General features: G+C 36.9%; 1 protein-coding gene across 9 annotated transcripts in view; it reads left to right on the top strand.

Annotated features, from left to right (window-relative positions):
• DMD (dystrophin) overlaps nucleotides 1-13,992 on the top strand; it is a 2,127,700-nt gene that overhangs the window by 457,745 nt on the left and 1,655,963 nt on the right. For all 9 annotated transcript variants that reach the window (XM_045472664.1, XM_045472669.1, XM_045472671.1 and 6 more), the window contains exons 3-4: nucleotides 7,651-7,743; nucleotides 9,377-9,454. In XM_045472664.1, coding sequence (XP_045328620.1) covers nucleotides 7,651-7,743; nucleotides 9,377-9,454 — 171 coding nt within the window. The remainder of the gene's footprint in view (nucleotides 1-7,650; nucleotides 7,744-9,376; nucleotides 9,455-13,992) is intronic.

The following is a 13,992-nucleotide window of genomic DNA, read 5'->3' as shown; positions in this document are numbered from 1 at the left end:
AGAAATTTTAAAAAATTAAAGGCAAAATAAGATCATGAACTACAATCATGGTTTGTAATGTTATCATATATTTAAAAATAACTATTTTTACATTAAAGTTATGTCTAGAAATGTAAGATAGAAAATTACTTACCGTAATGATACTACTTTTTCTTTCAAAAAGCCTGGTAATTGAATTAGCACTGACCTATTTAATTTACAGATGAGAAAACTCAGGCCTAGTGTAAGAATTCAGTTTCATTACACACCATGTTAAAGACAGACCTGATCAGACAACAAACTATGCTAACTTTCGGTTAAGCACACTTTACTTTTGGGTTTCTAATAGACCATTTACAGATAATGACTTGATTTTCATTAACTATTGTTGGGGCTCCTGTAGAAAGTTCTAATATGAAATCTGGTTGAATCTTTTCTCGTGTACTTAATAGTATAGTATACATATTGGATCCTAGTGATTATGTTTTATAAAGACTTCCTGCCAAATAGCATTTTATATCTGGAGAGATTGTAAATCTATTATATTATCAAACTTAGCTCTTAAACACTTCTTAGCTCCAAGGAATAACTTGGATTTTTCTTGATTTTCTTTGTATCCCAGATTTTAGTGCTTGATTATCTCTGTATCTCAGATTTTAGTGCTTTACCTGGTATATAGAAGTCTTTAAAAGTATTTGATGTTAAGGAATAATGAATAATATATGTTAATTTTCAACTGTCAATTCCCACAGAACATTCTAGGACTTTGATACCCCTTTGTAGAATAGGAAATGTCTCAGCGATACATTTGACTCTTTCATATGACCTTACCAATGATAGAAATATAGGAGACTTGGGGAGGAACACTTGGGTTTTTATTTATTTTCTGACATGGGTGTCCCTGACATTGATCCCTTGGGTCAAAGAAAGTTTGTTTCCCTGTCTGGGGTGTTGTATGTCTGTGGTTTCTTCCTCTAGGTCCACTCTTTGCCTTTTTCTTCCCTGCGAGGCTGACCTCTGTGGACCATATCAGCAGACTTTCTTGTCCTCTGGCTTCCAGTTGGATTTGACTAATGGGAGCATTTACAGGAGGTCCCAGAGAGAGGAAAGAAAGACCAGGGCATTTATTAACTTCAGGGTGGCTGCATTCATTTGCCTGCTGTCCAAGCTCCTGTCAGGTGACTCTGTTAGCTCTCTCTTTGTTGAATTCAGGACCAGTAACCACTCTTTCTTTTCAATCCTGAGTCTAGGAGTGATAATAGCCATTCTCTACTACCAGTTATGGTGGTTTCTTTATTACCTGCCTTCATCTTTGTAAATCGTCCCTTATTAAACTCTCTTCAAGTTACCAAAATCCTGCTAGGACCCTGGGACCCATAAAGCAAAGTTCTATTCTTCACCTCTAGGTGATGGCATTTAACAGGAAGGAGGAAGCAGAGAATGTTATTAGAGATTATTAATCATTTTCTGTGCCAGGCCACATGTTGGACACCTTGTAATTATGAACCATTTAATCCCCATACTAATACTTTGAGGTTGATTCCTTCTGTTACTTTGAGGCAAAATTTATAAGGAGAATTATGGAAAATATGGATTATTTGGCTTAAGAATTTTGGAACAAATTCATGATAGCTGACACTTATTGAGTATATCTTATAAACAAAGCACTGTTCTAAGTGCATTTAAATCTTTACAGGATTACCACAAGTTAGGTAACAGTATTTCTTCATTGTGTAGATCAAAAGGTAAGGCACAGAAAGCTTAAGTTATTTGCTCAATATCACGCAACTGGAGATATGGCAGGACTGGGGATTTGAACCAAGACCTTCTAGGTATGAAGCAAACACTTTCTTTTGACATTATCATACCTTCCTTTTGTTTTGTAAAACAAGTTTCATCAGTGCACCTTTTTTCTTTTTTTTAATTTCCAAATTCCCTCTGCCTCAACCTGGTATCTTTCAGTCATTAGTCTCCTAAAATGGAACACTAAACCAACATTGTTTTTCTGTTTTTAAGAGACTCCTTTCAATGCAAAATTAATCTGTGGTACTAAAAGTCAATATAGTGGTCATTATTGAAGGGGCTAGTACACAGAAGGGGGTGTGAGGAAGCTCCGAGGATGCTGGTTGTACTTTATTTCTCCATATAGGTAGTGATAATATGAATGTGTTCAGTTCATAAAAGCCAATTGAGCTAACTCTTAAGGTATGTGCATTTTCCTATATGTATATTACACCTCGATAAAATTCTCTTATAAAATACTTTTTAAAATTCATACTTAAAAGAATAATCATCTATGAAAACAACCTATTTAGACTATAATGGGTTGTAATAATTTTATGGGAGGTGATCAGCATCATCCACCAGTACATTTTGAATTATTTTTACCCTTCTTTTTGGTGTTCCCAGTGTTTTTGGTATTTCCAGTATCTAACGATTTGTAATCACAGAGAAGTATCTTGACTTTCTGACCAACAGAGATGTCCAGAGGCTGACCTTTCTGTAAGCAGAAGGCCATGCTAAATAACTCCTGTGCTCTTTACCTCTCATTGGAATATTATATTGATCCCTGTGTATTTTTCAGTTAAGGGATTGATAGCAATTGTGAAGAATCAGAAGTTATTTAAATATTTTCACAAATCCATTTCTGTCCCTTTCAATTTTTTTTCACTTTGATTTTTTGTCACTTTGTTTATCCCACTTGCTAATCAGCCTAGCTGATTTTTTTTCTTTTGAACCTTGTCTGTGCATCTGTATTTCTATATATCATACTGACAATGATCGGGAAGCATTATTATCTCATTTTATAGTCCTTTCATCTTTTTATTTGGGTTAGCAAGGAAGAAGACAATATGTAAGTGAATGCAGTAAACTGCTGAGTAATATCAAAAGTTCACCTTTTAAATAAAATACTAGTCACGAAAGGGATTGAAGACAGAGAGCCGCAGGGTCATATGGCCCAAAGAGAGTTTAATGTTTTGTGTGTTTTACAAAATAATTCTCATATACTTGAAAGCCATTACAGATAGGGAATTTTAAATTTTTTTTTTAACATTTATTTGAGACAGAGACAGAGCATGAACGGGGGAGGGTCAGAGAGAGGGAGACACAGAATCCGAAACAGGCTCCAGGCTCTGAGCTGTCAGCACAGAGCCCGACGCGGGGCTCGAACCCACAGACCGCGAGATCATGACCTGAGCTGAAGTCGGACGCCCAACCGACTGAGCCACCCAGGCGCCCCAGATAGGGAATTTTAAAGAAATATTACTGTTTTCATGACATAAATGTCACTTGCAACAAAAAGACATGGTAGATGTAGAAGATGAAAAGGGAGGTAAACAAAAGATTTAATGAAAGGTAACCCAAAGAACAAAAAGAGAGAGAGAGACAGAAGAAGGGAGGGAGAAGGAGAGAGAGAGAGAGAGAGAGAGAAAGGGCTTGAAGCCTCTGAATGCCATCCACATTTACCAGTATTAGTAATAGAATATGGAGTGACATCTTCTATCCTTGACTTTCACTCTTACAAGGGTACCAAACTAAGAAAATCAAAGTACACTGTATGTGAGCTCTACATTTTCTAGTAGACTCAATAATGTACCAGCATTGTATTTAATCTGGAATTTGGCCAGACAGAGAGAAGTCAAGGAATAATTGAACAAAACAAAACAAAAAATCCTGTATTTATTGAGTGCCTACTATCTGCCCAGTCTGTATACCACAGCACACTGTTCCATTTAAGCCTCAGAAGAGTGCTCTGAAGTGGTATTATTTCAATCTCCATTTAAACAGAAGACCATGGGGGAAGGGAAGGAGAAAAAAAAAAGGTTAGAGAGGGAGGGAACCAAAACATAAGAGACTCTTAAAAACTGAGAACAAACTGAAGGTTGATGGGGAGTGGGAGGGAGGGTGAGGGGTATGGAGGAGGGCCCCTGTTGGGAGGAGCACTGGGTGTTGTATGGAAACCAATTTGACAATACATTTCATATTAAGAAATAATAACTAAAATAAAATATTATTGCAAAAAAAAGAGTATATTGTGCTTCAGAAAGGCTAAGTTACTTGCCTGAGACAGCGAAGCTAGTGAATAGAGGACTTGAGTTTAAAAGTCAGCTATTTCTGCCTCTCAAAACTGTGCTACTTTTACTATATCATAGCTATAATGTTATGGAATGAGGATTTGAATGTAGGAAAGAAATGAAAACCATCCAACAGCAATGAGATGTTTTGCTTTCCCCGGGGTCTTTATACCACAGGAAGAGTAAGACTGAGCACCTGAAGATCTGTGAAGTTACAGGCTAAATACTGTACATTTCATTGAGCATCACTTTAATTAGACCTAGAAGAGGAAATGTCACTCGTAAGTGCTTGAAAATACTTTTAAAACGAACATTAATTCAGAGAAGAAGGCAAAATCTCCATGAATTCTTAACATAAAACATATGTGTTTATAGACATTTTGAACCTGCTGTCACTGCCTAATTTATACTGCCAGACTTGGGGTAAATTCATTCTGTCTCATCTGCTAGAAGGATGCTTTGATGGAACATTCTGAGAAGCACTCTATTAGAGAATGTGGATATAACAAATAGAAATTGGATTTCAATTATGATACTTTAGTATATCATTTATCGTATGAGTTATGAAAGTTATGTATGATAGCTAGAGCTTTTTCTCTGTCACCTCATTGCTTTCGAGGTGCCCCAAATAGATGTGCCCGGAGGCCTCTGATTAGCCTACAGTCCTTCACTCCCTCTCCGTTTGTTTGCTTCCAGTTTAAAAGAAAGAATTATAAAATACCTTGGCCTGTGTATATGAGCTTGTATCAAAGCAAGATACCATTTGCCTTGTTTTGACCTCTGTCTGGACTCCTTGTCCCCAAAGCATAAGCTTTATAGTCTTTGTGTTGTGGATGTTAGATGATCCTTATGGCCTTGGGGTTCATGCTTTACTCTGTGCCTGAATACTTACCTGATTCCCTGTTCCTGCCCTTCTTGAATAAACATCTTGCCACCCACATCCTTCCTGGTTTGACAGACTTTGTTATCTATCATCTATCTATCTATCTATCTATCTATCTATCTATCTATCTACCTATCCGTCTGTCTATCTGTCTATCTATCTATCTGTCATCTGTCTGTCTATATATCTATCCAGATACATATTTTTTAACAAGAGCAAGTATCTTTGTCAAGTAAGTATATATTTTTTTTCTTCAAAACTTGACACATTTCAGTGTGCAATATTCTTTTTGTCGATAAGTTTGGAAGCCACTCACTTCTGAAATGCATCTGTAAAGTTTTGCTCCTGGATGAAACAAAAGAAAAGAAAACAAAACAAAACAGCCAACAGCATTTTCGAGGCATTGTAGAGCTTCAACCAATTTGAAAGCATGCATTCATTTTCTTTTGCTTATTAGTAGAAAGCTTTCCTTAAAGTTTCATAAAAGTGGCATATTGTTTTCAGATTTACTTGCACATAATGTATAGTCAAGGTGTTTTTAAAAATTTCAGCACATTCGTATTTTTATGTTGTCTTCTTTTCCCCTGAAATTTTTAATCAGAACTATTAGAGGAGAATTTACAAATAATAGCTTGCAGTTATCTTTGTCAAAGCATCTCTGTGGCTCAATTTTCTTTTTTTTTTTCTTTTTTTTTTTTAACATTTATTTATTTTTGAGACAGAGAGAGACAGAGCATGAACAGGGGAGGGTCAGAGAGAGGGAGACAGAGAGAGACAGAGCATGAACAGGGGAGGGTCAGAGAGAGGGAGACACAGAATCTGAAACAGGCTCCAGGCTCTGAGCTGTCAGCACAGAGCCCGACGCGGGGCTCGAACTCACAGCCCTCACGGACCGCGAGATCATGACCTGAGCTGAAGTCGGCCGCTTAACCGACTGAGCCACCCAGGCGCCCCTGTGGCTCAATTTTCAAGGGTGGCCGTGGGACTGGTAGCCTTTTTGTGGGGGATCTGTGTTCTCATTAGGTGAAACACCAAGGCATTGACAGGATTTGTCATTGACATGGCTACCATGCAGTAGGGAAAGCTTGAATCCTATGTCTTTAATCTTGGAAACCTCAGGGATGCCCTTTGCCTGGAAACTAAGGCTGCTCTTTGTTTTTCTTGACCTGTGTGAAATGTCAGGTTTGCACGCAATCGAGGAAGGCTTGAGACAAACCCACTCACATGGAAAGTAATGTTAGACGCATCACCTGACATTTGTGAGGAAGTATTTCATGGTCCCCGTACTATGGGCGTTCCCACAGTTATTTGTTCCTGGGTCCCTTTTACTGATTCTGTGTAGTATTACCTTTTGGGAATATTTGTTTTCCCTGCTGGACTCAAAGTTCTATAAGGGCTGGGGTCATGTCTGGCTGATTTACTAGTGTATGCTCCTGCATCTAGCTCAGGTTTATTGGTGCTCAGTAAACATCTGCCACTGATAAATTAGGGCTTTCTAGAGAAACTGACTGATGAAAGAGATGTGAATGATCTCATAGGAAGGGATTTTAGGCTTTCAACCAGAAAAAGAAAATATTTGAGAGCATGACAGAAAAATAAAATATTTGAAAGATAATCAGATGGAAGGAGGATAAGGCCTAGAAAGCAGAGTATGATAAACTAAGAAGAACAAGCCTTTCAGGAGTTAGACGGATCCAGACAGAATTTTGGCTTTACTGTCTTGGAGTTTTTGTGACAAAGGGCCACATGTTCAATCTCTTTGTCTTGTCTCTAAGATGAGTATTTTAGTGCCCGCCCACAGCTATATCACAAAGATTTTAAGATCCACTCATTTAGTGAATTGTTTTTCATGAGCAGTTGCTACAAAAATTCCAGATACTTTCCCAGGTAAAGAACTGAGGAAAATAGATGCAAAGGTGTCACAGGGCCATTTCAACTCAATTAAAAGCAGATATTTCTAACATATGAGCCATGCAAGATGAAAATGGATCATTCTGAGATAGCTTCCAAAGTGTATATTCAGAGAGAGCACGTTCTAGGTGCAGGATGGTGGGCCCTCTATGATAGAGGTATACCAAACAGTTAAATTTTAAGCACCCGCCCAGGGCAAATTGTATGTGGTCTGTTTCTTTGTGTGTTTACCTCTCTCTCCTTCATAGAACCAGCTTTTAAAAAGTTGAGTTAATTAGACCAGTTAGGCTACAGATAATCCAACTCACCTTATTAAAAAAAAAAACAAAAAAACAATTTAAATAGATTTGACCTAATGATGATATATTGCTTTTTTGTTTTTTACTTGGAGGTTCTCTTTTCATTTTTCACCCTTGGCAGATTAAGAATTAGATATTACATATTCTTTTTTTTAATGTTTATTTATTTTTGAGAGAGAGAGAGAGAGTCAGAGCATGAGTCGGGGAGGGACAGAGAGAGAGAGAGAGAAAGAGAGAGAGAGAGAGAGAGAGAGAAGGAGACACAGAATCTGGAGCAGGCCCAAGGCTCTGAGCTGTCAGCACAGAGCCTGATGCGGGGCTCGAGCCCATGAACCACGAGATCATGACGTGAGCCAAAGTCAGATGCTCAAGCGACTGAGCCAGCCAGGTACCCTGTTACATGGCATATTCTTAACCACAGCTTTCAATTTTAAAAGGCATAATCATGGAAATGGATCACTGGAAGAGTGCTTGGTTTAATTGGGTATATTTCATGTTTCAGTTTGGGAAGCAGCACATAGAGAACCTCTTCAGTGACCTACAGGATGGGAGACGCCTCCTAGATCTTCTGGAAGGCCTGACAGGGCAAAAACTGGTACGTGAATTATTTCTAAGAAAGTTCACATTAACCTTAGGGGAATTTACTAAGAAAAAAGAAATGAACTCGGTGTAATTTTACTCGATCTAGTAAAATGCACTAATTTAATAATTACCGATTTAACTAGTAGTAGAGGACCTATTCCTGAATAAAACAATATTCGATATTACTTTTATTTTGGTGTACTCTATCCTATATAGAACTAGCAGGTGACATTTTTCAGTAATGTAACTTACGTTAATTAATAGATATTACTTGCTCATAATATTGGGTATCTTTGTTATTGAATGTCTTTTTATAAGGCTTTTATTCATAATGATCTTTTAAGTTTCAGTTCATTTTTTTATTGTGACAAGAACATTTAACTTGAGATATGGAAAATGAAGAGTTGCAAGATGAGTAAATTCCAGAGAACTGCTATCCAACACTGTGCCAATGGTTAATAATACCGATCTTCCTTGACTTACCATGGGGTTATGTCCCTACTAATCCATCCTAAACTGGAAATACAATTTGAAAATACATTGAATATACCTAACCTACTGAACTTCATACTTTAGCCTAGCCTACCTTAAACACTCTCAGAACACTTACATTAGCATACAGTTGGGGAAAATCATTTACCACGAAGCCTATATTATAATAAAGTGTTGACTGTCTCATGGAATGTAATGCTGTATGGAAAGCGAAAAACAGAGTGGTTGTACGAACATTGGTTGTTTACCCTTATGATTGATTGCATGGCTGACTGGGAGCTGTGGTTCACTGCCCCTGCCCAGTGTCACCAGAGTATCATACTGGGTTATCACTAGCCTGGGAAAAGATCCAAAATCAAAACGTGAAGCACATTTTTTGCTGAATGCCTCTCACTTTTGCACCATCATAAAGTCATGAAATCCTGAATTGAACTATCATGTTGGGGAGCATCTGTAGATTTACTGTGTGTTTACAAAGTTCTTAAGATGTATATTTCATTTTAGAAGTAAATATGGTAGGCATCATAATGGCAGAATTTCTAAAACTCCACAACTGGATAAATGAGTTAATCCACATACTGTAATGTACTGTGCAAATGTCAGTTTTGAAGTTATAGGATCAGATGGTATTTGGGGGATTGGGAGCGAGGGTTATAGAACCAAGGATTATTGAGGTTTTGAGCTTCAGTGATGAAGACAGTTAAGGTAATGTTGACAAAAATAGTTTGTCTTAATCCTATTTGGCATTATATAATCTTTATAGGCTCAAGTCTCTTTTATACGTTCCTTAAAAGTGTGGAAATCAACTCACTTATCTACCTTACTAATAAACCTTTATTGCAATGTTGTTTCTCTTCCTGGTCATGCTGTAATCCCCAGCTGGGCTGCAGAATGAAGAGATGGTAACCAAAATAGATTTTTTTTGAAGAAAAAAAAAAAGGTGTCATTTTTTCTTGAGGAGAGGTTGATTCATGCTAAGAAAGTCCTATGACGAGGACAATCAACCCAGAGCACTTAAGTGTATTATATTAATGCCTCACAGCCTGTGTTCATTTAAAATACTCAAACTTAGAAGTAAAATGTATAAATTGTTTCATTTCTAGTAGATTGTCCCTCTCTGCTGGGCAGTAAACATTGTTTCATTTTGTTTTCAGCCAAAAGAAAAAGGATCCACAAGAGTTCATGCCCTTAACAATGTCAACAAGGCACTGCGCGTCTTGCAGAAAAATAATGTAAGTGGAGACCTGGACAGAGTCTGGATACCATGAGACAGCATAGTTAATGTTTGAGTGAGGGCTTTGGCCCCAAATGCAGGGAGAGCTTCTCAAGTTCTCTTACAAATCACAGTAGTGGTTATAACGAGTATGCGTTCTGGTTCATGTGCGTCTGCTGGTGGCTAATGTGACTCAGCAAGTAAATGTACCGAGTCACAGAGGGCAGGGAAGGGTGTGACTCAGACCCAATAGGGCACTGTGTGTTGTTTTCAGATTTTACTTGATGCAGTTATATCTGAAGGACGTATTCACTCTTTTGGTGAACCTCAGTTTCTTAGAGTAGTGTTCTGTGCAGCAAATGGCTTTTACTAGGCTGAGTATTATTTTCTATGTATTCAAGTTTGCTTGAGTTAAGGCAACATTTATTAGATACCACACCCACGTATGAAAGTTACACAGAAAAATCACTCTTTCAACTTACAGAACTGCAAATTTGTTTTCTCTTGCTAGGTTTGATTTAGTTTAACTGGATGAACATGCATGTGTGGCATTAGAAGGTCAACATTTATACCTAAACAAGTATGTAGATGAGAGGAGAGTAACCTTGAGATTCCTCCCTTCTACCATGATATTAGAGGCAGCCCCTCCTTTCTTAGCAACTTCCTGCAATCTTTCTCATCGACCAATATGTTTACCAGGTCCTTAGTAGCTTCCTAATTACATTACATCTCTATTTCAAGAATAAATTCAAATAAATTGCTCACATACTCTAAACATAACCATCGTCAGTGATAGATTAGTTGTGATGTATACTCCCCCAAAAGTTATTCAGTTCATCTGGTACAGAGAGGGCATCACATGGGAAATGTTAGTGAAGGCTGTGTAGCATTTGGTTGATTTTATGAATTTACAGTTATTGTCATACTTAATCTATGGAAATTGCCTTATAAAATCATTATAGACTTTTATCATTTTCTGAAGTGACTAACTGTATATTTTCAAATTTTGTGCAGGCATAATAAGACACTCTATAAAACATTTGCCTCAACATCAGTCTGATAGATCCTTTTGAAAGATCAATACCACAAAAATTGAGAATATTGTTTTAAAGATAGTAGAATTTACATGAAGAAAAATCTTTTTTAGATATCATTTCCCCATACTCCATTACAAAATATACAAAGCAAGGAAGACAGCAGAAAATTCAAAGAATTACTCTATTAAGTCTCTTTCATGTAGGTGATTTCTTCCCACCAAGATAATATCATATTAAACAATTGGCTGTTGGATCACCTCTAAAATAGTAGATTAATGTAGCCATAGATCTTGTTTAATGATAGTTTTGTTTTTTCACATTTGTTATTGATTATGAATTTTTTGGTTTCCTATATATGTTATAATTATTAATTTCACAGTTTTAAATATAAGACCAGAAGAAATTCTGGCAATAAAACAGAGAAACCATAAAAGAAAATCTCTGTCACTTTGGGATAACCAAATATTTCTTAGATGTGAAACCAGAGGCCTGATTCAAAAAGAGAAAAATTAAATTGAACTTCATCAAACTTATGAGTTGTTTCTATGTTATGGATACAAACCCTTTCTTTTCTGCATTGCAAATGTATTTTCTGCCTCTAGATTACATTTTTACTTACTGGTGTCTTTTGATAAAGCAGAATTCTTCATTCTGATGTGGTTCATTTTTATAAATGGTCACTTTATAATTTTGTATCCTGTTTAAGAAATATTTGCCTTCCCCAAACCATTATGATATTATACTTCGTTGTCTTCTGTATAGGCTTTGTTGTTTTGTCACTTGAATTTGGATCTCTATATCACCTGGAATTGATTATTGAATTTGGCATGAGGAGTGGGTTAAAATTCAGGTTCTTTCTTTTTTTTCCATTTGGAATCTAACTGTCACTACACCATTTCTTAAAAACAATGTTACTTACTCATTGCTCTCGAGTATTAGGTGTGTCATAATAATTTCTTGGTGCAGATGCTGTTCTGTTTTTGGACTTGAATTCACTTCCATTTTTCTCTGTCTATACACGCACAAACATCCTGCCATTTGGATTTTTGCAGTTTTATAATCCATACTGGTATCTGGTGAGCTAGGTTCCCCCACTTTTTCTTAATTATATTGACCCTTCGAATTTCTGTATTCCTTTTACCATCATCTTTTTAATTTTTATATAAATCCTGTTTGGAATGTCATCAACAGTGAGTTAAATCTATAGATCGATTTGGGAAGAATTGTTACCTTTACACGATTGATGAGTATACCACATTCCTGCTATGATTTCCCCTATTGTTTATTTATTTAATTTTTAAGTGTTAGATTTGAAAGAATGAGAAAAAAATCCAAGAGAAAAAAGGGTCAGAAAATTTGAACAGCAACTTCACAAAAGGGGATGTTTAGAAGCTGAAGAATAATATAGAATGTTCAACCTCAGCAGTAATTGGGGAAATTTAGAACTGCAATGAGATACCAATACAAACTCATAAAAATGGCTGAAATTAAAAGAGCTAATAATGCTGAGGGTGAGGATTTGGAATAACCTGAACTCCTAACTGGTAGAAATGTAATTCAGACAACTATTGAAAATAGTTTGGCATTATATACTAAATGCAAAAGTGCATAATTCTTATAGGCCAACAGTTTTGTGCTTAGGCATAACATGTAACTACCATTTATCTCTGCACACGTGTGTGTGTGTGTGTGTGTGTGTGTGTGTGCGTGCGTGTGTGTGTAGAAAGAGAATGTTCATAGCAGCTTTTAAAAAAAATTATTTTGAGAGACAGAGAGAGAGGAGAGAGTGCATGTGCAAGCAGGGGCAGGGCAGAGAGAGAGGGAGAGGGAGAGAGAGAGAGAATGAGAGAATCTCAAGTAGGCTCCGTGCTGTCAGTGCAGACCTCAGTGCAGGGCTCCATGTCCAAAGCTGCGAGATCATGAATTGAGCCTAGATCAAGAGTCAGATGCTTAGCTATGTGAGCCATCCAGGCACCCCTCATAGCAGCTTAATTTCTAAAAGCTAAAACTGGAAATGACTGAGGTATAGTCACATGATAGCATATTATAAAGCAGTGAAAACGAACAAGTGATAGTTATACACAATACATAGGATGGATCACTCTCCTGAAAGAGTTTTGAGCCAAAGAAGTGAGATACAAAAGTATACCTACGATGATTTCCTTTTTTTTAATGTTTATTTTTTTTAATGTTTATTTTTGAGAGAGACTGAATGTGAATGGGGGAGGGGCAGAGAGAGAGGGAGACCCAGAATCCGAAGCAGGCTCCAGCCTCCGAGTTGTCAGCATGGAGCCGGATGTGGGGCTTGAACTCATGAACTGTGAGATCATGACCCGAGCTGAAGTTGGATGCTTAACCGACTGAGTCACCCAGGCGCCCCTACTATGACTTCTTTTAATTGAATTTCAAAAACAGGCAAAATTGTTCCATGGATTTAGGAATCAGGAGAGTAGTTACATTTTGGAAGGAATGAAAGCAGTTAAATGCATGAGTGCATCTTGTGAAGTGTTGAAAGTATTGCCTATTTTGACCTGGTGCTTGATACATGGGTGCATTTGCTTTGAGAAAATGTATCATGGTCTACCCTCAGGTCCACTTTTCTAGATGTACGTGATACTTCAGTTCCTATTTTTAATGTTAAAAAAAGAGGAACCTTTGAAGCTAAAGTAAACCTAACCTTACAACCTCCCAAATGCCAAACAATGGCTTATTTATCAGTCTGACAGTATGCTTGGTATTTTCTCATGAAATTGTTTGATGAAATGTGATAAGTGAATATACAAAATTAGAATAAGATTAATGCATTTTATGGATCTTTTCTTAGATGGTCACATTTCTTTCTGAAAATGTAGAACCCTGAGAACTCCCCTGAGAACTTGTTTGAGCAGGCAAAGACCCCGAAATGAGGACTTAAATTTGAGAAGGAGCCCTTAAAGAGCAGATTTCCACAATTCTCCTGTTTGACCGAGAGCCTTAATAGGGAATGTCATAAAATTGAGGTCTCTGTATGAAAAGGACAGAATCTCAAGTAAAACATTTTCGTGTGGAAACCAAAACCCAGAGCGAAATAACCTTTGCTTGAAGTAGCCCCAGGCTAAAAGACACAGACTATAAATGTTCAAAGGTAAATTTATTATCATTTTATACTTCTCCATTATTTTGTAATAAAAGAAAGTACAAAAGAAATGGAAAAGATTCCCCAGGAACATGTTTATTAGTCTCTGATTATTACCACACAGTAAACACACAATTAAATCAAAGAGAATGTTCAAGAGCAGGATTTTTTTCCCTAAAGATGTGCTTAGGTATTCTATACTAGATGAATAAATGAGGCTGGGGCAGGATATACGTAAATTGGCACGTTAAATAAAGTAGTAGACAGGGCTATTTCACATTTCCTTTTAAAAATCATAGATTCTCAAATTAGAATGAAGGCATTGATTGGAGAAGTTGACTAATCAGACCTTAAATAATAATGTTAGTGCATTTACATGCAGCACATTATTTATTGAGTGTCTAC

Source organism: Leopardus geoffroyi, chromosome X (assembly GCF_018350155.1).
Source record: "Leopardus geoffroyi isolate Oge1 chromosome X, O.geoffroyi_Oge1_pat1.0, whole genome shotgun sequence".
Taxonomy (NCBI): domain Eukaryota; kingdom Metazoa; phylum Chordata; class Mammalia; order Carnivora; family Felidae; genus Leopardus; species Leopardus geoffroyi.
This window is presented reverse-complemented; position numbering and strand designations above follow the sequence as displayed.